At 37.4% G+C, this 26,789-nt stretch overlaps 1 protein-coding gene across 1 annotated transcript in view; it reads left to right on the top strand.

Moving 5' to 3' along the window:
- LOC145771406 (vacuolar protein sorting-associated protein 51 homolog) overlaps nt 1-26,789 on the top strand; it is a 51,541-nt gene that overhangs the window by 8,860 nt on the left and 15,892 nt on the right. The window contains exons 4-9 of the mRNA XM_082583171.1: nt 3,864-4,121; nt 4,296-4,418; nt 10,885-10,927; nt 11,434-11,606; nt 22,173-22,333; nt 22,673-22,848. Coding sequence (XP_082439297.1) covers nt 3,864-4,121; nt 4,296-4,418; nt 10,885-10,927; nt 11,434-11,606; nt 22,173-22,333; nt 22,673-22,848 — 934 coding nt within the window. The remainder of the gene's footprint in view (nt 1-3,863; nt 4,122-4,295; nt 4,419-10,884; nt 10,928-11,433; nt 11,607-22,172; nt 22,334-22,672; nt 22,849-26,789) is intronic.

The following is a 26,789-nucleotide window of genomic DNA, read 5'->3' as shown; positions in this document are numbered from 1 at the left end:
ATCGAGGCAATCTTCTCGCAGGGAACTATTGATTTGTTACCGGTACCTGATTGAGCAATTAACGTTATTTCATGATAATTCAACGTCGCTAGATGTCGAATTAATGTAAAACAAACGTAAATTTCTTATTGGGCATTGTTGTTACGCGATATAACCCGCCGGGAAAATTAAATCGATTTGTGCTGACTCGAACGTTGAATCAACCCAAAATTAACTAACTTTTCCCCCCCAATGACTTATTTAACGTAAATCACCATAACAGCGTGCGTATCGCGTTGCTCGCTTTCTACTTTTGGTATTATTACATCACAACAAATCAAACAGTGCGGTCGTGATAGACTATTCGATTATTTTTTTCTCTTCTCGTTTTGGTACAATTTTTTCGTAATAAACGTTCACAGCAATTGCCGAGGCAATTTCAACTTTTGCCGTTTGGCCTCGTCAATGTTTTTGCGAAGTAATAATATGCTAATTTCGAAGACTGTGTGAGTGTTCACAGCAAGTAAAATAGTCTGAGGTGAGGTCTTGGTGCGATGTCTCTGCTGATTAAACTCCCGCTGCGAGTAAATCAAACAGGAAGAAATTTTGAACAATTTTTGTCCGAATTAAATGCTCATTTTGCGACGGCATTTTTATTGCCGTAGCATAATGGCCATTATGACGTTTGCGGCGGCATTTACCACGGCAATTGCCGTGTGCCGCCGCTAATTTTGAAGACTGCATAATTAAGCATACACATAAATCATCATATGACAGAGTGAGCCAATTTCTAAATTGCTTGACCACACAATGAGAGCCTTGATTGATTGATGGAATTTTTTCCTCGGACTGAGAAAGCTTCTTGGAGAGCTTAATCCTGTTTTTTGTTAGCATACTTGAAGAGTCTGTGAGCCAATGATGCAAGCTCACAATCACTGTGTTTGACAGAGTGAACTTTCGGATTGTTGAAGTGATGTTGTCTGTGAATTATTCCATCCACTAGGTGTCTCTGAATGGAGAGCAATCCTTGACAATGCGTTGCTCAAATGCTCACCTTAAGACTGAGAGTCGAACCAACATCACTTGCTCTTGCAGTTTTTCATTCTGTGTTTTTAAAGTTGTGAGCTGAACTATTGGAGCAGATCTGGCATGTATGTTCCTTACAGCCTATCCTGGCTAAGTGCGTAAGGATTGTGGACACTACATAAGGGCATAGGCGTTGAAATAGGGTGGGCCGGGTAGGCGACGCCCACCCTGCCGTGAAACGAGGGTGGGCAAAATATGTTTCGCCCACCCTGTTTTCATGACACTTATGAAGTTTTTGTTACAATTATTTCCGTTGTTCTTAAACGCTGGATTATCCAACCAAGTGCAGCGCAACTTCTTGTTTTATGCTATGTCTCTTGCTAAGTATCCGACAGAACAAAGCAATTCCGCAACAACGCTGCGTGGAAAAAATGGGTACTCACTGCATTGTTGTTACGGCAACTGCCAACAGCTAGCAATTCCTGGTGAGAGAAAGCCACGTTTGATCTTTTCTCCGAATGGTCTCACTTTCGTTACGTCACAATCAAACTTCAGTTCCTGGTCAGCGTAAGGGAATGTGAATATGATATCATAATGAACATGACAATAAAATAACTGATACAAACTAAAGACGTATGGTACTGAAACAATCGCTTTTACAAATCAAAATGCGGCAAATCCGAAGGCGCCACTTTAAAGAGAGCAGGTCACGAGTCACGCGCTTTTTAGGTCGCAAAGGAAAACATAAAAGAAGTTTGTTTAGTTTAGCAGCACTCATAAGATCGCAAGGTGCAAGCAAGAAAACATCCAACCTATTAAAGCTTAATTGCTGCAGCGACGCTAAATGCAGTCTTTGTGAGAAAGACTAACCACACTCTTCGAAATTACCGTCGGCAATTGCCGAGGTGATTGTAAGGACCACAAGATTACAAGAAAAAACTAATTTTCTTAGACTATATTAGACTAGGATGTTGATTCAATCTTACTATTGCTGGATGTTTTATTTGGGTTACTTCCAACTTCGCCGGCGCTTAGACATGTGCCCAGCTAGGAGAATCTTTTATAGAAGTATCACCCTATTTGCATTGATTTAACTCCAGTAGACGTCAAATTATTGTAAGCATCTACTCCTTGTTGCGCCTCGCTTTCCATTATCTCGTCCCGCTGATACAGCATCTGATGATACCGATTCTGACTTGTTCCTCATCAAACAGACTTTGTGTTGCTCGCAGTGTCCCAATTGTGCCGAAATTATATTGGCTTATAAGCTTACGTAAATCGAGGCAATCGTCTCGCAGGGAGTTCTTGATATGTTACCTGTACCTGGTTGAGCAATTAACGTTATTTTATAATAATTCAACGTCGCTAGATGTCGAATTAATGTAAAACAAACGTAAATTTCTTATTGGGCATTGTTGTTACGCAATATAACTCGCTGGGAAAATTAAATCGATTTGTGCTGACTCAAACGTTGAATCAACCCAAAATTAAATTACTTTCCCCCTACCCATGAGTTTTTTAACGTAAATTACTGTAACAGCGTGCGTATCACGTTGCTCGTTTTATCACTACTTTTGGTATTATTACATCACAACAAATCAAACAATGCGTTCGTGATAGACTACTCTAGTACCGTATCTTTTTTGCTTCTCGTTTTACATGTTTTAGTACAATCTTTTCCTATTAGGCTAAATGTTCACAGCAATTGCCGAGGCGATTTCAACTTTTGCCGTTTCGCCTCGGCAACGTTTTTGCCGAAGTAAAAATATGCTAATTTCGAAGACTAAAACTATTGCGAATTTGCAAACATACACATTCAATGAAATCTGTTTGAAAACTCTCGCCCACCCAGAATTCCTCTCTTCTAAGAAAAAATCGACGCCTATGCATAAGGGTATGGAAGTGACGAGATAAAGAAGAATAAAATGTGATCATGAAAAAGTAAAATCCTGTGCGGGCAAGATGTACTGCAGTTTATGTCAGAAATAAATAAATAGAAAGATGAAAAAACTTCTTTTTGTAGTGTGGCTGTGTTAGAATTTTTGGAGCTGTTGGCCTTGGACACAGTGTAGTGCACAGCTCAAATAAGTTAAGACAAAGGTTGGCATGCTCTCTTTGTTGGCCATTTTGGCACCAAGCCTTAACTATTTCCAGAGAAATGTTTTTTCATGGCTGGTTGGTTTGAAACTTTGAATATCATGATATATAATTCTGAATGTCGAAACAGGCAACTAAATCGTTCTTTCAAAATGCTAAGTGTCCATCAATTGTGATGAAAATTATAGAATCATATTTATTTCAATATAGAGAATAGCTAGACTAGACACAAATAACAAACAGACGATATTTGCGATGAAATTAAACCAGAAAACTATTGCAATTTCATCACATATGTACAAAATGACTGGTCGGTTGACCATTTCAAGAATGATCTCACAAATCGTGCACACTGCTGTGACGAAAATTATTATTGAAATTAAATATATAGGCCTAGCCAAAATAGGTTATACAGTGAATGCTATTAATACAAAAAGTGCTCAGCAGAGCGAATTACATCAAATATAGTAACTATATTTGAAACAATGAAAACTATATTATATATACTGCAAAAAGTGCTCAATACTTTGAAGCAAAAAAGCAAAGCAAAGCAAATTAAATCAAATATATATAGTTATTACTATCTGAATCCTTAACAGCCTGTTTCACCTATACGGATCATCAGAAGTTCTGAAAAAAACACTATTATATATTTAACTATATTTGATATAGGTTACATTTTTGTCGTTTTGAAAAACTGGAATTCCTCTTTTGGCTTGTTTAACTTACAGTTTAATGGCAAATTTCATAAATTTGTTCAGGTTAATCGCTTGAAAATTGCCAAGTTGTCTGGTGTCCATTCCCTTTTGACCAAACTGCAGTTTCTATTTGAGCTTCCTGCTAGATTAAAGAAGTGTCTAGAAATGAAATCTTATGCGGCAGCTGTATCCTACTATATGAAAACGAAAGCAGTTCTGCAGCACTACCAACACATGGAGTCCTTTAGCGGCATTGAAAAAGATTGTTGCAGCATCATCAATGAAATCATAGCAAAGTTGAAAGAAACTTTTCATGACAAGGTAAGTTTTGCCATGTTGACCAATATTCCAGCTACTAGATAAAGAACTGTTCATGTATAATATTGTATTGGCTAATATACGTTTGAAACCCTACTGGGTTTTGAAACCTTAAGTTAGATGTTGATGCATTCCCACCACCGTTTCTTGGCTTAATGGCTTGCATTTTGTGAAAAGGAGTCCAGCAGCCACCAACTTGCCGAGTGTGTCGGCTTATTGCTCAAGCTAGGGGAACCCCCAGCATTGTTGTGTGAAGAATATTTACAGCATGCAAGACAAAAGTTGGACGAAGACTTGCTGGTAAGTTACTGATGTGTTGTTGGCGAGTTGATTCTCAACCGTGGATAATAGTGTAAATAATTAGAAAACAGGTACATATCATTCTGATGTGGCCGATCTGTCGCAGAGACATCTCATCGCGAGTTCACTTGATGCAAATTCTGCTTTATTCTTGTGTAGTGCAGATATTTCATGAAACGTCTAAATCAGTGGTTCTCAACCTTTACGTTATCTATCGCAGACCACATGATTTTAATAGATAAACAAAAACTAATGTTTCATAAGTTATGTTATGAACTATGCGTTAACATAAACGATCATAACTTATAACTAAGTGCTCCCTCATAACTTATAACTTAGTGCATAAACTGATAACTAAGTGCTCCCTCTATTGTGCACAATTGTGTGGTAGCACCCTAGTATTTACGCAGTGTGATTTGATTGCACTTGCAAACATAAATAAAGCTCTAAACTTATTATATATATACAGAACTTATCTGTGATCTGTTGAAATGTAATTAATTATAATGTATATACAAAAAGCATTATCAGAGTTAAAAAGCGACAAGAATAAAGTAAAAATTACTCAAATTTCTTGTGGCAAGCCTCCAATTCCCAGGCTATTTTCATATATTCTTATTTTACCTCAGCTTTTATATTATACTATCCATTTTTTCTAACAAGAATTTTGATCTGATTTTGCACCTTGATGAAGGCAGTCGTGTTGATGAACGACACGTCTGGATAAATGCAAATTATTACGTGTGACGCTTTGTGGCATTGACGCTTTGTGGCAGTTTACCTGATCTACACTAGAAGCACGTATCATGTTGTTATTTAAACTAATTATTGTGGGCCGCTGTGATTAACTTCTTATCACATCTGTTTTGAAAAATATATCAAATTCAGTTACTATTTTCTAATAACCTCTACAGCCTGCTTCACCCTTACTGGGATCATCAGAAAGTTCTCATTCAAATAGAATATTTAAATCAAACAGATTATATTTGAACAAGGACCTTCTGATGATCCCCAGTAAGGGTGAAACAGGCTGTAGTGTAGACCATAGGCGCCGACTCCAGGAGGGCGGGGGGGCGGCGCCCCCGTGAATTTAGCTCGGGGTGGCTGCCCCCCGAAATTATTTTTAAAAAAAATCCTAAATCAAATGTTTCTAAGTTCAGATTTGCGTTAGTTTGACCTTCATTGCGGATCGATCTCAATTAAAAGATCTACTTGTTGCAACAAGAGCGCTGCTCCTAAGATAACAAAAAAAACAGAAGTACGGTAGCTGATAAACGCCAGCATGGTGCCGTTGAAGCATAGTAACAATGATTGAAAAACGTTGGGAGTATCAATAACGAGGTATGGTTTGCTGTTTGCTCAGTTTAGTATCTAAGCGTATTAAGAGCTAAAGTTCAAAGTAACCAGCATATAATTCGAAGTAACCTACAGGCCTCGAAATTCGTTTTTTTTTTTGACGGCGGACAAACGTGTCCGGTCTGAGCAGCTATCTCGGCGGACAAATTAAGTTCACGGCTGACACACCAGTTTTAGCCGTCGATCGTCATGCTTAATCACTTTATCTTGATGGTAATTCGTCACCATTTCAGAACTATAACTACGGTTTTAGAAGGCTTTTTAACAATTCAGTAAAGTCACTCTGAAAGACTTTCATCAGACCAACGACTTGCGCTTCAAGAGTCAAAGCGCGTGTATAGCTGGTCAATACGTCACAATACTGATTAACTTCCACCGAACGAGGTCGTGTGGCTTATTGCGTCACAATGCTCTGGGCACTGAAATTTTCCGACTCCTGCCCAGTCGGAAAATTTCTACACTATTAACGCTACTATTTTCTGCTGTGCAAAGTTTCACAGGCTTTTTCTTTAAGTGTATTTTTGCGTGTCATGTGAGCGAAAGTGAATTTTTCTCGGGCCTTTTCTTTCTTACTGTAATACCAAAACTTAACAAATTTTGTTGCATCTTGCTGTAATAGCCTACTCGTATAATCTAATTTAGTAACCAACCTTGCCGTATCACTATTACTCGGAGATCAAAGCCAGACATTGTGACGTAAAGTTGAACTAAATTGCGCGTGATTAGGGTAGAGAAGTACCTGTACTCCTATCGATTCTTAGCGAAGAATTCACCTTTGTTACGCTGATTCAATGTCATCAATCGTTGAAGCAATGTAAAAATCGAAAGTTTCCTCCTTGAATGGAAGTTAAGGGATACAGTATTCACATTTTCTAGATGCGCGCTAGACTGCGCTGGAAATTATATTATCGCAACAATTATTCGTGCTATGCAATGACGATTTGTATCGCTAGTTCCTGTGTTATTTCTCGGCGGACAAATATGACCGATCTAGATGGTACTTTCTGCGGACTTCACATGCTGTGACGGCGGACATGTCCGATGTTCGCCGTGAATTTCGAGGCCTGAGCCTACATTATAAAGCTTGGCGATATACAATGGCATATAGACGCAAAAAAAACATCAATGCTGACAAACAAACATCAGCATTTTGAATGTAAGCAATCAGTCGGCTAGAAAGTTTGCCCCCCTGCAATTTTCAAAACCCGGCGCCTATGGTGTAGACTGTAGACTGTGGAGGTTATGAAAAAATAACAACTGAATTTGATGTAATTTGCTTTGCAAGGCTTTTTTGCTTGGCATTGAGCACTTTTTGTAGTTTAATTGCATTTAATGTTTATATATGCCTATTATACAATATTTAGATTTTAACAAAACCATTCTTTTAATTGCTTATGGTCTGTGAAAAAATGTATGTACAAACAACAAACGTAAAATATGTGAATTTGATAAATGTGTAACCTGTGTAGTAGGGTGGTCCTTATTTTTCAATTTTGGAAAGTTCAATGTCTGACCCTGCTAAAATGTGCTACTAGGCACAAAAACACTGTGTGTGAAATATTTTTAAAAAATATTGATGTTTAGAGGTTGCCCAAGACCAATGAAAAATCACCATACACCACCCCAATAGACGGAATGTTGTTCGGTTCATCATATTTAATTTACACCATTATATTTTTCATAAATGAATTTCTAACAATGCTTTCTTATTTTCTAAACAGATTGTTAAGCTAAGTAGAAAATAATGGCAAGTGTATCTAAAAGTCGAAAAAAGGTGTACCTTTTAGATAAGTGGTTTCTTAACTAAAAAATATCATATGAATGACTTAAACCTTTTAATAAGGCTATGTTGGCTATCTCCTACTTAATTCTTTTGAAACAGCGGATTGTTGTTCAATGTTTAACTTAACATATAGCAGATAACATAATACTGCCAACATATAGCTCATAAGTCATAGGCCTAACATAGTTTCGTCAATCTCATCAATCGTCAAGTGCGTTGCGTCATCTTGCATGGGTGAACTTATTGAAGCCGCTGAGCGAGATGCAGTTACAAAAAGTCAAAAACTATTGTAAGAATGGATGAACTACTGTAAAAATGAAGAATCTACGTAAAAGCCTGGATTCTTGCTCCACTTGCTGTTAAAGCTCCCAACAGTGACCTGTGTGTTTTGAAGAGCTTGGTTGATTATAAGTGCATCAATAAAGGCATTTCTATGACATCTTTTGATACAATTTTTTTTTTTTTTGTGAAGTCATACAGAAACAAAACTTGTATCAAAGATGTCATAGATGATGATGAAAGGCATTTCAATGGTGACGGCTAAGAAGATTGCGCCCATTTGTGGTAGCCTATTTATCGGAAGAATTAGTGGGTCATTTCCTGTTTGATGATGACATTTCAACAGATCTGAAAGATGAGATGGTGCAAGCAATGTCCAGCAATGCAGGAGAAGGTCTGGTAAAACAGGTTACATTAGTATTGGGTAACCTCGAAGGAAAAATGTTATGATCATTTTTCACAACTAACACAATGTAACAGTAACACATGGTCACTCTTCAAGAAACTGAACATATCAGACTCTTTGTTTCAACATCCAGCAACAGAGTGGGAGAAAGATGGTAATTTTCAAACCGCTAAAGCAACTGTAAAGTCTCTGGCTGTTACAAACAAACATGCTGAAAGAGGAGTTGCTCTTGTGTAAGATTTCTCTGGATGTTGGACAAAAGATGAAGAAAAATTACAATTCCTTCTCTAAGTCGTTTGTGATCACCGCAAGAAATATCCACAAACCCTCAAAACGACCTTAGTAATGCAACAATGATTGGTTGCTCACCATGGCTCTTGGTTGGCATATTAAATATACTGTCTAACTAAGGACAATGGACATTGTACAGTATAATACCCTAAATTAAGGGTATTAGAAATATAGAATATCGGTATATTGTATATAACTATATATATTATTTGCTGTGTTATCAGTACGATTTCTAAACTGCACAAAAACTTGTGTTACTCTGTGATGGTTGATGTTCTTCTGATGAAAATCCATGACGATAGAACTTTAAAGCATCAATTTATTAATGGTCCTTCGCCAAGCAGTTAGCTTGGCCCCCTCACAGTAAATAAAGAGAAGCTAAAGTTCAAAATGTTGAATCAGAACAGGTGATGTGACTAGCCAGGCATACTCATTTCCCAGAAGTTGCTACTTGCCGTTCATCGTTAGCACAGATAGCATGGACTGATGACTGCTATACAATCATGGAGTGATGTAAAAAGCACTTGTGCTCTATTTCTTTGACATCTGATATATGCACATTTTTCGCCATAAATTCCAAATTTCAACGGCTCTGGGCAACCTCTAAATATATGTATATTTTTTTCATATTTTACACAGAGTGTTTTAAAGCCGATGAGAACATTTTGGCATGGTCAGACCTGAAACTTTTACAAAAAAAAAATTTACCCTCAAATAAGGACCACCCTACTGTGTAGTGTGTATCACGTGCCAGTATATATACAGAACCAACGTTGCTGAATACAGACGAAATCGGTTAATAGTATACTGCTTAAACGTATCAATTGTTTATTTGAATCAAAACCTGAAATCCCAAACCAAATCCAATCTGATGTTTAGTAAAAACATCGGTTAAGTGCATACCGCTTAAAAGAATAAGTCGGATAAAATCATCAGGATTTGCTTCTAGTTTGCATACTTCATTCATTTAATACCCGTTAGCGAAAAGAGAATGTCTCTTTTTTGCTTTGCATTATTGTCTGCAATGTTCAAAGGCGAAATGAAGCAAAGGTGAAACAGACGCATGCGATCAAAACAAAGACAAGTGTCTGTAATCCCAGGCCATAATCTTATGTGCTAGACATCGCACTACAAAGAAACAATTTTCGCACAGCTGGGCTTCATTAAAACAGAAGAGCACACAAAAGGAATAATCACACTAAAGAAGTTTAAATGCTTTTCATGTCATCCGTCGGCGACTGGCCTTCCAAGGAATGGACATGGACAAATTATTTCGGCTTAAGAGGGAAGTGTTGGAAAGCATGTCCAAAAGTTTTTACCAGAAAACTTTGGAGAATTTTTTTTAAATTGCTGAAAAAAAGTAGCCTACTGTTGTGAAATGCAGTGCATACTTTCATTTGTGCAGTTTCGTTCAGTTGAAGAACAGTGCAAATTAATTATTTTACCAGACAGCGCAGAAGACTTGAAAAAAAAACTTTGCGATTTCAAAACAATGTGTGTGAGCCGTGTTTTTTTACCATACCACTATTTTCGTAGGCCACGTTCCATACTCAAAACTACACAGCTGGTACAAGCTAAAAATAGCACGCTTGAATCAAAAACGTCAACGTCAAAGTTCGCGTTGTGACATCACAGAGATCGGTGAGATTAAAAGAAGTCCGATTGCCGCAGTTTGCAGAAAAATGCTTTGATCATACCTGCTCAGCCAAGTCAGCAAAGCTGGTCTTTTTTACATTGTTTCAACGTCTGCAGATGATAAATTAATGTAAAAAGGACCAGTTTTGCTGGCTGGAACATACTGCAGCATAGTGTTATGTAACACAGAACTAGTAAACTCTTTAAAGTTTAAGCAGAATTGTAAACAGTTGTAGGAAGCATCAGTTGTAATGTGCGTTGCAGCCTAGTCAGCACAGACATCTTCCCAACAATTACGCCCATTCACAATAAACCTTTTTTTTTAGTAAATTGGTTAAACGAATCAATCGTATAATCGTATCAAAACGTCTGGCAAATACGTGATTCGATTAACCGATTTCGTCTGTATATGCTATTTTATCCATTGTTGCTCTTCAAGCAATCGTCGTCTACATTTTTGCACCTGCCGAAAATGTTTTTCATATGAAACATCTTATGGTCATATTGCTATTTGGCTGTCTGATCATATTCATTTATATTGCAACTTTTGGCGCCAAACGGGTCGCTATATATTTAATTATGCTTAAACAATTAAATATGTTAAGAAGTTTATAATAAATCAACTAAGAATAAGTAAACCATGATTATGCAATATCTTGTTGTGCAAGTTCAGTGGAGATAGTTTGAGTGATTGTAAATAACCACGCTTTTTACAGGAAATGCAATCTTATTTATCTGGAGAACCTGGCGAAGTCGATGGTTTGTTGAGTTTATTTTAGTAACTACCAACTTTGTCCGCCTTTTTTGATTTTTTTTTATATCATCTTCACGAAATGAAGGCATTTTAGAAAAACTTTAATAAATGCAAACCAACTTTGACAATTAAAAATTGTATTTAAAATAAAACATAACTGCAACTGCCAACTGCAAAGATGGCTTCCTCCATGATCTTCCGACCAAGTCGATTTTGCGCTTGTAAAAGTTTAAATTCTATTAAGATGACGAAGTTGTTGAAGTTGTCTCGTATGACTTTTTAATCATTCAGTCCTCATGTCATATAGTGCACGAATCAATAAGTTGTTCCTGAAATCAAAACATATGCTCCCTGAAATCAAAAAATCAAATCTGTGATTAAGAGACACGTGACATGGCACTATCACAACAAGGGCAAGGAAGATATGACATAATCATAAGGAAAAATTCAACATTTCTACATCCAACACTTTGCTCTTATTGAATTATGTTATTGGAGAGCTGTTTTTCAGAGCCTTCATCAGGTGATCCTAATGCCATGATGATCGATGTACTGGAGTTCATAGACCGCGGTAGCAATGGTTTTTTGAGCAATCTATCCTTAACAATTGCTGCTTACGAAAACCTGTTCATCAAAGGCACTGACACCATGTCTACAGATGCAGATACTTTCAAGCCTCTAATGGTGAGTTACAAAAATATAAACATCATAATTAGCTGGTCACATCCCGGTCTAGTAATATTCTGAGAATCCAATTCGGAGAAATCCTAATTCGAAGAAATCCCAAGCCTTTTTTGGAGATTTCTAAAATTTCACAGCGGCATCTGTTTATTAAAAGGAATTAGCTTATATATAATAGAGATTAATCAAATAAAGGCTCAGCGAAAATGTCTCAACTAAATTTGTTACTAGATATTGCTATAGCCTATACCCGCAAGATATCAGCTAATTTACATCTACTTTGCTGAAACAATAACTTTCTCGTTTGCATGAGTATGGGAAGGTAAAGACAAAAACCGTCTAAGACCCAAATGATCCCTACAAATTCTCTTAATAAACAGAAGCCGTCGCTGGATTTAAGAAATCACTGAATCGATTTTCTCTGAAAAAGGCTGTTTCCTAATTGGGATTTCTCCGAATCAGATTCTCTGAAATAGGCCATTTCGGTCATGTCCTGGCATGGACGACATATTACGAATACTCATAGAGCCACTGAGGTGACTCGGACATCAGTTTGTACTGTAAAACAGTTCATGGATGTTGATTGTTGAGGTCAGAATTTTTGCATTTTTTCAGTCGTAGTACTTTTTATAAATAATGTACACACGACAGCGACTAAGTTCGAAGCAGTAGCAGGCAACGGTGTGGTGGCAATTTTAAAAAGGTAGTGAAAAACACGGAATGGCCCGTTTCGGTGAGTCCGATTCGGTGAGTCCGATCCCTTAACCCATTAAAAGCCGCCACAAGTTCCCATTGCTCTTTTTAGGAAATATTTCAGCCACAAAGTTGTATTGTCATAACTTTTGAATTAGTTTAAAAAAATTTGATGATTTTTGCTTTTTTGATGCATTTTTTTGTTTGCCTTTTAAAAGGACACCGGCCACATAGTCAAATGTAAATCTCGTGATACCTTAACATAAGAAGGTGTTTGTTTCGGTAGAAATTTGTCAGATCTTTCTTGAAAGACGTTTCAAAGTTATTGTATGAACATATTATATTCACGATAACCATCGGCGGAGCTAGTGGGAGGGTGCCCCCCTCATTAGGCTGTCCCCTCCCCCCCCCCGGTCGGAAGCTTGTGACGGCAGAATATTTTTAAACCTAAACGAAAAAGCATACGGTAGTAAAAATATTTTTTGAAACGGATTTGGCTTGAATTCTATTTGCTGGCCCCTACTTCACGCGTTCAAGGGTGCAAAATCGTGGTCCGCCGCGGGCGGCACAAACCATAGCGATATGCCACTGACAGTCGTCGGCTCCAGCTAGTGACCGAGCATTGGTTTCGTCATCAAATCGAATTTGGCTTTGGATGGTGATGTCATATATGGCTTTGGAGGCCAGTGTATGATGGAAAAGACGTGGGCAAAAGTCACATTGTATGGGGGCTATGGAGGGAGGGACGTGGTAGTTTTAGCTTTTCTAGTGTTCGTTTTTCTTGGGCTTTTTGTATCCTTTTTTTTTCGAAAATTTCCGTACCGTCCTTAGATATTTTTGTCCAGAGTAATCTGTCACTAGCAAGGTTTTCCCATGAATCCAGATCAATGTTTGCATGGTTGAGGAAGACTTTCAGCTGATCTTTGTATCTCATTTTTGGTCTTCTGAGGGTGGGTTTCCTGTCTCTAGTTGTCCCTCCTCGTTGTCCCTTCTCATGACATGCCCTGTCCAGCGACGGCAGTGTTGCAATATGGTGGCTTCTGAACTGGGCAACCAAGCTAGCGTGATCAAGGATCGCATCTTTGCTGAGACAATCACCCCAACGAGTGCCTAGCATTTGACCCAGTTTCCTCTGCTGAAAATTTTCAAGACGTTGATGTCACGGCGGTATAACGTCCAGGTTTCACAAGCATAGAGAAGGGTGGATAGAACGACTGCCCGTAGGACCATAATTTTTGTGCGGATAGATATAGCATGGTTGTTAAAAACACGATGGTTAAGTCTTCCATAGGCACAATGTGCTGCTTTTACACGATGTTCAATATTCTTTGACAGTGTTACAAACAACCAAACAAATGTGGCCATGTGGCCGGTGTCCTTTTAAAAGGCAACAATAAATATAAAGCAAAATAAACAAACAAAAGAAGCAAAACCTTACACAAATTAGAGTGTAGTAGGAAGCACAATATTATAGAGTGCCAAACTATGAAGAAACATAATTCATATCTATTACCAATAGGCAATAAAACATGCATGTTCCTCCTCACTTCACTTCATCGAGCTCTTCTTATTTTTTAACAATTTTCAAACTTTCACAAAATTCAGAAAAAGTACGTTGTTCGCAAATATTTATCAACACCTTCCAAAATAGACCCTAAACAACTACTAGCAAGTCCAAAATGATTCAATCAAAATAAGATGATGCAATACTGATGCATTCAAAATGATGTCCTTTTAAAAGGACACCGGCCGTAAATGGGTTAACAGGGGATTTTTTCAATTTTTTTTTAAATTATCGGGTTTCGTAGCCTTTTTTTTAAATTATTAGGAACTCACCGAATCGGTCTCACCGAATCGGACTCACCGAATTGTAGCAGACCCTGAAAAACAATATAGATACATACTAAGTCAAATTTCCTCAGACCCAATTTTAATGTTTTAGAAGATAGTTTTTTAGTTTAGTTTTAAAGCATCTTAAAGAGTTGATTTTAAGGTTTGTAGGAACGTTGCTCCAGAATTTTCCACCTAGGTATTCAATCTTGTGAACAGTGGCGTACGCAGGATTTTCTCAAGGGGGAGGCCATTGAGAGTAGCGTAGCCAGGAATTTTGAAAGGGTGGGTTTTGACGATCGGCGGGCGTAGCCCGACGGCGTTTTCGCTTAAAACGACACCCAGCGGCGGGGGGTCTGGGGGGCCTCCCCCAGAAAATTTTGAAAAATTACTTTGAATTTGGTGCATTCTGAGAGCATTTTCAACAAAAATGTGGGTATGAATATTCCTGTAAAATGGTGCTGTCAGGTGGCATAGCAAAAGGATAAGATCATGTTTTCTTCGGCCGTTTTTCTGAAATAAAGCTAAGTCTCTATGTTTTCTTGTTGTTAATTCCTGGCTGAGATGTTTGAATATTTGGCATTGGCAAAACTCGCTTTTTTAATGCAGTTTTGTTTAAAATTAGGCTAGTTTTTTTTAGACTAAAAGCATCATTCCCAAGCATAAAGAGACCGAAAGCATCATTCTCAATATCGTGACGTCACACGCGTGCCAAGTGGGGTTGTAACCCTCCCCCCCTTGGCTACGCCACTGGCCATTGATATCCCAGACGTCTTCATGATATCCCAGTATGGCTTTAGTTTAGATTTAGACTATATCCATTTCTCTCTCACTAATCACTATTAATAGGCTTACAGAACACTATGCTACATTGGCATACCTGGGGTGGGGTAGGTGGATTGGGCCATGTATTTCGTATTGGCTTAGTCTATAAAACAACATTGTTACAGTAGCCTAATTGCTTTGACAGAGCAATGCAAAACATATTAAATGCCTTAATCTACGTCGTTAACTACTAAAACATTTTTAAGGGGGGGCATGGCCCAATGGCCCCCCCTGCGTACGCCACTGCTTGTGAAATTTAAATTTGTAATTTAGTAAGTAAAATTTTTGTATAATTTACTGTTAAGTAGTAGTAGTATCGTTTGGCGTTTTCACATTTGAAGCGCGTTGTTTTTAGCCAGTTTTTAAATATACTTCCGCATTGGTAAACTATGTTGAAACCACCGGGTAGTTCAGTCCATGAACAGTCTAAAATCAAATGTTCAATACTTTGCAGGATTTTTTTGCAACTTGAATAGTTTGATTGCCCTATTGATGAAGAGTGATAGCAGTTCGGGCATGACAGGATAAAATGTTATTATAACTGATTTATTCCTTACTGTTGCATTCCGAGACCCCTAGGAGTGGTTGGATTCATACGCGCCGACTTCCAGGGGGGCCGGGGGCGGCGCCCCCCGTAAATTTATGGTTGAGGGGCAAAAGATAAAACACTTCGCGAAAGAGATTTTGATCATTTAAACAGACTTAAAAAATGCCGAAAGCGAAATATAGCCTACGTTGCTCTTGCCCGCAAAACAGCAGCTGATCGCATGGCTTTCTCATACGGTATGGAAATTTCAAAGTAGAAGGTGGAGTAACTTACGCTGCTGGAATAGTCACGTAACTATTCACTGCAATATTAAGTAAACCAGCTAAATTAGACGCGCAATTTTCAATGAGGTCTTCCCGCTGTGAGATCAATTATGATTCAACAGAACGCATTGTTTTTTTGACGATGTGTGAGAATTAAATCGAAAACCGATAAAAGAAAAGGTGTTTAACTTGGTCGCAGATATTGCTTGCATTAACAACGTCTCTTACCGCTATTGTCACCTAACTAACCTGACATCATTGTTTTATGCAGCCGCTAAGGTTTAACATCGATTTCCACGATCATGGAATGTTACGTAATTAGAACGATTATATCCTACACGCAAAAATAAAAAAATTGATTTCTTAAAGCAGCTCTTTCTGTTTTGTCTTTTGAGCTTTGCATATTGCTCAACAAGTGCATAAAGTTTAAAATTGATAGAAATCATTACATTTGAAAATTAAGTTTGAGTCACTGCAAATAATCGTATTCAAAACTTTTAATTCCACCGATGCCATTGCACACTCCGTAATCTACGTTGGCAATGATTTTGCCACAGCAAAAATGTGTTCATTTTGAAAACTGCCGAGCTTGTCTCGGGTATAAGTTGAACCTGTCTTTTTGAGATGAAAATCACTTGTGAACATCTCGACCTATACTCGAGTATATACGGGATTCGATAAAAGACTATAAAAACTTTAGATAAAAAACATAAGAGAAAACACTTCTCCATTGTTAACGCTTTGAAGGTAAGTAATTAGCAAAACGAAGCTAATAAAACTCTTAGCGGGTTTCCACTCTGCTTGAGATCATGATTTTTTTGCGTTTTATTTCGTAATATATAACTTCACTGTCTTGATTGTTGTTATTCACTCCCACGAAAAGGAAATAAATCGGCTTGTTTTCCAACTGTTCCAATTATGAGCTAACATAATCAAAATTTTTACTAGACGTAGGCTACTGCATGCGTAAAACTAATCGTTTCAAGCAGCAGTTCTAATAAATTCGGCTTGCGACCTAGGTGTCAATATAAACAAGACAGTAAGCTTAATCAAAGACTATTTTAATTGAGCAAAATAGCGTTATGGTTATGACGTCATCACCTTTCTCGCCCCCCAAGGTTTTTTGAAAAGTCAGCGCTTATGGTTGGATTGTCGATAATGCCTCCACCACTATTTGGTCGATTTTTTTGTCTAATATTCTTTCCATGTATGAGTTGAACTAACCATAACATACTCAAGAGGAATATAAATTAATCAGGTTTTAATAAACTTAGAATTGACACATTCATAACTCAGTTGAAGGCACAAATCTGAAGGCACAATGCGATGCAATATTTGGGTGTAAATTTGCAAGCAGCACAATGCTCTACAGTTCGAGTTAAATAAGTTATAAATTTACCACATGAGTTAAATCATACTTCTTGGTTGTTTGCTTATAAAAGGGATGACATGATTTTAGTCGATGGGTGTTTTTGTTGGATTGTGCTTTGTAATGGTAAGTTAGGCCTACTCCAAGTATTACGAGCTTCTTAAAGTCTTTGATTTAGTTTGACTGTGATTTCGTTTCTCACATGTGGTCACTGTGGTGGGGAAATTCTCCTCATCGTGGGTAGCCTTGGAGTTGATTTTAGCGCTTTGGACATTGTGCGCATTGACTCTTGTAATTGAATGTCGGCCTTTCCAGTGTGTGCACATTCTCACACAGGAGCACAGTATTTCGCTACTGAATTGCACAGTGCTAGAGTGGAAATGCGCAAGACGCTTTGTGACGCACCCCTGCTTGTTTTAGCCAGTTTTTTGATTAACAAGTTTCTTGTTTTGAGTTTAGCTACAATGTTTTGGAGATGGTTTTTGCTCCTATCAAGTGTAACTCAGAGATACGTGGGGTGTTTTTCATATGGCAGTGTAGTTCCTTCTGTTTCAATGTTTAGTCTCAGTTCTGTAAGGTGGTTGTTTAGGTGAAAAAGAGTTGTGACTGTTTTGGCCGGTGTTCATACGCAGTAGGGTGGAGTGAAAAAAATTTTTTTTTTCAAATCAAAAAATCAGATTAACCAAAAGTGGCGTATGGACCTAAAACCAACTTCTGAGAAGATTTTGGGTTTGTGCCACCTACACTCAGGTGGCCCATAATTTTTAAAGGTCATCCGAAGGTCAAATTTCATGAAAATCCCATAACTTGGAAACCGGTTAAGCTAGAATGTTGGTTTTTGGCTTAAAATTTCCAGAAGGTCCATGTTTATATATGCTCTAATGCAACTTTTGTCTCTATTTTAACTACATAAGCTGATAATAATAAAAAATGACGTTTTAGTTTGAAAGATATGTAACGTGAAGAATTGAAAATGCTATATTTGAACTATTTGCACCTATAGTTATGTGTTAAGGCATAATAGGTACAAACTGACTGAGTACTGCTTAAAATACTTTGTAAGTATTTGGTACAAAGGATATGCAAGCAACAATCATGAATATGTGACAAAAAAAAACTCAATGACAAAAATAATGTAGCAAAGACTCCTATGCAATAATGTTACAATGTTATTTGACATTAAGTTTCAAAATTTACATCTTTGGTTTCTATGAAATTTATAAGAAACTACTTACAATCAGGGTCACACTATAAAAATTATCATGTGGTGAAAAAAATATTGAAAACCTTCAACCTGAAAACATCAGGACTATCAAAGTCAGAAAAAATATGTTTCGACTCTGATCCATTGTAAATTTGGGCAAGGCTGACTCTGGTTTGGTAAAGACCCTTGCCAACCTTAAGCCACCACTGTTTGCAATCAGTGTTACAGAAACCATGACATCAACTTATTTATAATTACACGTATCCAATAGCAATACACAGCCAGGGGCTCCAAGAGGAGGAAAGTCGGGCAACTTTCCCCCCTAGCATAATATTGTAAAGGAAAAACAAATGCAGAGAAGCATGGATTTGAAACTGCTCAAGTAGGCTTCTTGAATGAGGCAGCTTTATTCTGAATTTCCTATCTGGCCTGGTTACACTTGAAAATGACACAAGCTACAGTAGATCAATTACTCCAAAAATGATATGACCCCGAGAGTCAAACCAGCGCTGCGTCATCTTGAGCCGGGCGCATAACCACTGAGCTAACAGGGTGGACTTACGCCTGGCTAACGCAGTTTTTTAAGTCAAGGTTCCGTTGGTCAAGCAAAAATAGTAGGCTACACGCTTAGCCAAACGCAGCAGCACCAGTTGTCAAGTTAAAACAATAGAAAATTGATGATGCCAAAATCAGTAGGCTTAACAGCATCAAATTTTAGGTAGCCACTTTAACAAGTCGAAATTCTGCCACTGCGAATGACTACAATGCAACCGTCAACCAATCAGAACATGTTATAAGAGGCTACCGTCCAATTGTGATCCTTCTAGCACTCATCCAGAGAGTTAACGCTTGTTTTGAACTTTATTTGGTAATTACAAAAAAAAAGAGCTATAGCAGTAGTGGGAATCGAACCCGGGTCAATGAAATTACTACTTTCTAGCCCTAACCCCTAAGCCAACCAGCTGACAAAAAATCCATCACTTAATTTGCTTTCTATCATCTTCTTTTCGCCATTTTTACGTCAGTTAAACCGTAGCTTATGATTGGTTGGCGGTTTCATTCTAGTCAATTTCAGTGGCAGAATTTCGACTTGTAGCAGTTTAACATCGCCTACCTTAATACGAGAATGATTTGTTCTTGATGAGATACATTTGAAGTTACATATACTATGATCAAAAAATACTTGAAACTGCCTATTTCAAAAAATTGTTTTTTTTAAGTTGGTACACTATCATTTTTAGTGGCAAAAATGGGCCCCCTCAAACATGAAAAAACGAAAAGCTACTCGTTTTTCCTTTAGGCTACAATGTTATCCTAGGGGGAAAGTTGCCCGACTTCCCCACCTCTTGGAGCCCCTGGCTGTGTATTGTTATTGGATACGTGTAATTATAAATGAGTTGATGTCATGGTTTCTGTAACACTGATTGCAAACAGTGGTGGCTTAAGGTTGGCAAGGGTCTTTACCAAACCAGAGTCAGCCTTGCCCAAATTTGCAATGGATCAGAGTCGAAACATATTTTTTCTGACTTTGATAGTCCTGATGTTTTCAGGAGGTTTTCAATATTTTTTCACCACATGATAATTTTTATAATGTGACCCTGATTGTAAGTAGTTTCTTATAAATTTCATGGAAACCAGAAATGTAAATTTTGAAACTTAATGTCAAATAACATTGTAACATTATTGCATAGGAGTCTTTGCTACATTATTTTTGTCATTGAGTTTTTTTGTCACATATCCATGATTGTTGCTTACATATCCTATGTACCAACTACATAGAAAGTATTTTAAGCAGTACTTAGTCAGTTTGTACCTATTATGCCTTAACACATAACTATGGGTGCAAATAGTTCAAATATAGCATTTTCAATTCTTCACGTTACATATCTTTCAAACTAAAACGTCATTTTTTATTATTATCAGCTTATGTGGTTAAAATAGAGACAAAAGTTGCATTAGAGCAGAGGTCGGCAAACTGCGGCCCGCGGGCCAAATGCGGCCCGCGGACAAACTTTTTGCGGCCCTCGAACGATCTTACTTTTAGTGCATAAACTAAAGTTTCAACATTATGTACGCATGAATTTATTTTATATCATAACCATGTCTAGGCTACTGTTGTTAAAATAATCAACTTTGTTTTGGCAAGAGGCCTTAACCACAGCCAATTCAAAAGTTTATTTGAAAAGATGAATGCTGTGCATCAACAGCTGGTGTATTTTTGCGAAGTTAGATGGCTAAGTCGCAGTGCTATGTTACAACGGTTTTATGATTTGCGAAACGAAATAGTGACTTTCTTGAAACAAAACAATGCAGGTTTCGGTATTGATGAACTTAGTGATCCTGATTGGTTAACAGATTTAGCCTTTCTCACTGATTTCACTGCTCATATGAACAAGCTAAACTTACAACTACAAGGAAAAGAACAATTTATTAACCAGATGTATGATCATATAACTGCCTTCGTAAACAAGCTACTGGTACGTCTTTGGGAAACTCAATTAATCAATTCCAACTTTGCTCATTTTCTCAATTTTGGCCTTTGTAAATCTTCCAACCCTGATAAGTAAATATCACTTATCGTTTCCACTAAAACTAACTTTGAATCTCGATCTTGCAATTTGAAAAATCAAAAAAACAGATTCGATATATTTGCCTTCCATTTTCAATAGATGTCAATACTGTTTCTTATGAGATGCAAATGGAAATAATTGAACTTCAATCATCCAACATATTGAAGGCCAAATACGATTCAGTTCCAATTTCCAACTTTTATAAAAAATATGTCCAGAAATCCACCTATCTTCATGTGTTGACAATGCAAAACGTGTAATGTGCATGTTTGGAAGCACATATTGCTGTGAGCAGCTTTTTTCAAAAATGAATTTCGCAAAGAATAAACTTCGCACTCGCCTGTCAGATCGTCATTTGAATGACGTATTGCAAATATCATCAACAAAGTTGCCAGTTGATTTAAACACCTTGGCCATGACACAGAAACAACATCATCTTTCACGTTGATAAATGATAAGTAAATAAAAACAAAGCATTACGTTTTAATACGTGTTTGATAATAAATATGAAACGGCAACAAACACGTCTCATTGTGCAATAGACACAGAAATAGGAGTTGCTGGTGCGCCATGATTTTAAGGATAATGTGGCGATTGTTTGAAATTTATGCGGCCCGCACGTTACCGGAAGTTTGTAGATTTGGCCCAGTAGTACAGAAAGTTTGCCGACCCCTGCATTAGAGCATATATAAACATGGACCTTCTGGAAATTTTAAGCCAAAAACCAACATTCTAGCTTAACCGGTTTCCAAGTTATGGGATTTTCATGAAATTTGACCCTCGGATGACCTTTAAAAATTATGGGCCACCTGAGTGTAGGTGGCACAAACCCAAAACCTTCTCAGAAGTTGGTTTTAGGTCCATACGCCACTTTTGGTTAATCTGATTTTTTGATTTAAAAAAAAAAATTTTCACTCCACCCTAATACGCAGGTACCATTGGTAATCGTTCAGTCCTGATAGATCTTCAGTTATTGTTTCTTCTGTTGAGTGTTGTGGCTATGAACCTTATTCAAGTTTCTAAAATGTTTAGAGAATTCATTACTTAGGCAACATCCTCTGAGCAGATTTATATATAAACACAGCGTTTTAAAGGTTAATAAATATATCGTTTAGTTTAAGAAGATTAAATACTACGGTATGTTACTATGTAATTCCTGCACATTTTTTAAAAAGTGAATGTTGCCACTCACCATCTTTCATTTTTATATTTTGCTAAAAACTGTTTGTTTCGGAAGTGATGCTGTCTTAACTAAATTATTTTCAAAGTATTCAGATGAAATCCATCGTGTGGCAAGAAGTAAATTATTGGGATTTGTTGAAGAATTGCTATGTTCTTACTTCTCATTGGTCGAAAGACGATTTATGATTGATCACCGGTCACGTGATAATGCCCTCATTGTGCGAGCACTGGATAGGTTCTATCGCAGGTAATATGCAAATCGTAGTACGATAAGAACATACCTGAAGTTTATTGAATCAGTTGATTAATAGATTAGGTTACGTAATTCTTCCCTTTCGGCACGGTTGTTGATCTTTGGACTCCGTTCACTTATCAAAATGGCCTCTTTGAAGCGCAAATGTACCGCATCGTTTTGAAGGCACTGTTGTTGGTGATCAAAGACCGAACTTTTATCTGAGCTAAGGTGTTCTTTCGTTCATATCTAAATGGCAATTTATGCAGATTACACAGCGCTTGAGAAGTCACTGAAAAGCTTAGAAACAAGAGCACATTCCGTTTCATCAAAAGTTAAAAATTTGTTGTTTAGATTACAAGCCACTACCAACCTCTTACCAAGTCTGAACATAATGTCGCACGGTCGCGACATCATTGTGAGGGTTGCCAAAGCTCGATGCAGCCACTACAAGCTCGCCTTGGGAGAATTTCTAACCGACTGTTTGACCGACGCCAGGCACGTCATATCTGCACCGAAACGGCTCGCTGGTAGGTCTCAAAGTCTACTATACGACTCTTTTCTATCATATTTTCTTGTCACACTAAAACATTTGGATTAAATCTTGATATGAAAAGGATGATGTAGACTAGAGTTAGGGTGGAGTGAATTTCACCTAATGTTTTGGATTTTGATTTAAGAAGGAGTTGTAATGTTGTCTTTGGGCCTAAAAAACAACCCCGAACATAATTTTGGTTCTCCTACCCCTAAATTGACTCTCCTACCTGAGGTCAAAGGTCATGTGAAGTCAAAATTGCTCTATCTCCACTTCTACTGGTGCTAGAAATCTGTTTAAGGGCTTAAAAGATTCAGAAGACCCATATTTCTATCTGTTCTAAGAGACCTTTTTCTTCTATTGCTAGTATGCTAGTAGAATTTGACTAAACAGCAAAAGTACTGTTTTTGTAGTAATTTTGCTTATACAACATTATAGTTAACGAACTTCAACAGCCAAAATAGTAAATTTCAGCAATTGGTTGGACTGTTGTTTAAGAATAAGTGTATTGAACATCGAAATATTCTTATCTGTAAGTTTGAGCAACTGAAGTTTGAACTAAGTATGAAATTGTTGTTTTGATGCATTCAAGATGATATTTCATTGGTTGAAATAGGGGTAGGCAGTAAAAATGAAGGTATTCCGATCTTGCATAGGACTCTTTTTTAAACAATAATATGATATGACAATGCAGAATCAGCAAAAAAATTTGAACTTTAGGCGTTTTTGGCGGTTAGCACCACAAAAAACTGAAAATTGCATTTTCGGATTGTGAATTTAACAAAAAATCACAATTTTTTGAAATAAATGGTTTTCAAATGCAAAATACTGCATGAACTTGTCATTTTTTTATGCAAATAGGCTCTGTGAAGATGGAATATTAACTCAAAACTAATTTGGAATTTTATTAGTCAAAGAAAAGTCCAAAAAACAAAAAAAATGGTGAAAAACCATCAATTTTTTATGATAAAGTGTTCAGGAAAGGACAGACCTACTGCAAAGCCGCAAAGACTAGAAGAGATAGAAGAATTGTGGGGTATAAAATGGGTAAGTTTTCGAGGTTAATGCATTTAATGGACTTCTTGAACCGTTAAGGGAATTTTTTGGGGGCGTAGGGGGATGAAGGATGATATTGAATATTTTATGCATGCAGTCACACTACCATAGTTGTATTTTGTTGAGGTAAACACGCAAGAAGAACTCATCCAAATGTTCCCTCTTCTGTACAGCGAATTTAAGAAAGGAAAGATGGACATACTCGAAGATTATGTTATGGAATCTCATGTTAAAGTCACCAAACCTACAGCAGATATTGCACAACCAATAGGCTACTGCAGAAGGTTTGTGTTGAATGTTGATGCTGCTGATGTTTTGGGGAGACAAGCTGGCCGGGAATATGGCTTTGGTGATAAGGTTGACAACCCTCCCTGTGCCACTTGCATTTGCTTTTAAAAGAAGAACGAGTCAGTTTGACATCGCACAACCTTAATGCAGAACGCCACCTTGCTGTATTTGGCAAAAGAGCACCTGTTGCGAAGTTCCGTAACAAGAAGTTTACCGCAAAAGGGATCCGAAATGATGTCACATTGTTTCAATCACCCACTTTCAAGAACAAAGTAATTAAAAGGTAAACGTGGTGTGAGACTTGATTCAAGTGTTGGGTATGAGAAGATAAGGTTTTCATTGTACTAAGCCTTCGGCACTAAGGAGAGTGGGATGGTCGGTCCTTTCTCTCGGCCGCCTTTCCTGCAGCAATTATGCCCACCCAATTTATTACACCCTAGGTAGAGGTGAACCAGGTTTGCATAATTGGGAAGACAACGCCTTATCCGTTGTGCCATCCCACCGCCAATTAAAGGGTTAAATTCTATAGTCAAGAGTCTCAATGGCATGGAGAAGGACTGGGTAGGTAAACAACAGCAATTCCTCGAATTGAAAATTTCGGAAAAATTTGAAACAGCAAAGAACCAAGCAAATTACACTCAAAAATGTTTGGAATTGTGTAAAGGACGGAAAGGACCAGCAACGAGTGTAGGTAGAAGAGTTGCATGAAATCCTCAGATCAAATCCTGACAAAAAAGAAAAAATAGTACAAACGGAGTTATCCTTCTATCGGGACACCCATAAAGCCGATGTCGTACAGCAGCCAGATTTGTTCAAAATGAATACTATCCCACACGAGGAACGATTACTCACCTTGTGTGCTCTTCTTGCAGAACATGACCAAGTATAATGTTTCCTTGCCATCAAAAAATGATGCTGCAATGGTCTTGTCATCACAATCCTGCGTTATGTCAATTCAAAATACTGAAGACGACAACATGATGGAAGTAGGAAACTATTATATCACATTGACGACTAAAGGGAATGTTGATACATGGTATATTGCTTCGTACGAGGGGCAAAACACCGATGGCAGATATACAATGGATCACCTCACGAGAATACAAAAAGGGTTGTAGCGCCCTGTGTTTCACCTTAGGTCTTTTCAACTTTCCTTAGGTTTGTTACCGTCGTAAAATTTACAATCCTGCTTCGGGATTTTCACCTTAGGTCTTTTCAACTTTTCTTCGGTTTGTTAACGTCATGAAATTGTCGTTCTTTTGCATATATGTAACGTTACCCAGTAATTCAAGTAATTTGTAGTTGTGCCTCAGGATTCTGAACTTCTGAAGTGTGATTAGGGATTTGCGTTTCTCAAGAACTTGCATGTTAATAAGCTAAAAGCATTCTTGCAACCGGCAGTTTCAATCACATATGCGTAGTTTTTCGTCTCTTCAACGTTTTAGCCAACACATGCTTGATTCCTCAGCGACTATGTATATCGCGTTCTGGCCTACCATTCGACAGACAGAGAATTTTACTTTTGGTGTACTGTAGGGAGTATGTCAAAGTATGGTATAATTTTGGCGCAGCTCACTATAATATGATTTTGGTACAGTAGACTAGTGATATTACTTCTGGCTCCGTTAGTGTGCGATTTCCTGGGTTGGACTTATGATTTGAATTATGTTCTGTTGTGGGAAGACGATTGCAATCTTTTAAGTTATGTGGTGACAATAAAAATCATACATGTAGTAAAGAGGTACAGACCTCGTTCTCGGATCATTTCTGCCACATTGTTGTGCCCGAAATGTCGCTGTAGACTAGAACTACAGCTAGGTATGAGTGGATAAGTTAAGTTACTGGCTGTCCGCTACAGGGTCCAATTTGAAATGGAAACATCCACTAAAAACTGAAATAATCAATTTAAAACCAGAGTCGATCGTTGAATGCATTATTGATGGTGAGTGGAATGTTTCCCAAGAAAGGAATATAACAGTACATTGCTTAATCATAGTTTTATTTCCAAAACGGTTGAATAATTTCTGAAGAGAAGTTTGAGTACACTTTCATAACTTTCGTTTGTATGTTTTATTACCCGATTTTTGCTTGTTTTTGCTGGCTTTTGACCCCTAAGATAACTTTAACCGATTTGTACAGAGTAAATCGGTATTGAGAAGTATTTCTGCAAGATTCCTCAAGTATTGCAGGCAGTATCAAATACCATTACTTCATATTTTAGAAATTAAACTCAATTTTAGGTGTTTTTGCTTCAATATCTTATCTATGCTTTTTCCCTCTTTTTTTTGTGTTTTTTGGACTTTTCTTTGACTAATAAAATTCCAAATTAGACTTGAGTTAATATTCCATCTTTACAGAGCCTATTTGCATAAAAAAATGACAAGTTCATGCAGTATTTTGCATTTGAAAACCATTTATTTCAAAAAATTGTGATTTTTTGTTAAATTTACAATCCGAAGATGCAATTTTCAGTTTTTTGTGGTGCTAACCGCCAAAAACGCCTAAAGTTCAAATTTTTTGCTGATTTTGCGTTGTCATATCATATTATTGTTTAAAAAAGAGTCCTATGCAAAATCCAAAGTTAGTGCCTAA

Source organism: Aplidium turbinatum, chromosome 1, assembly GCF_918807975.1.
Source record: "Aplidium turbinatum chromosome 1, kaAplTurb1.1, whole genome shotgun sequence".
In the NCBI taxonomy this organism is placed as follows: Eukaryota; Metazoa; Chordata; class Ascidiacea; order Aplousobranchia; family Polyclinidae; genus Aplidium; species Aplidium turbinatum.
The sequence above is the reverse complement of the archived record's forward strand: the minus strand, read 5'-3'. Positions and strand labels throughout refer to the sequence as shown.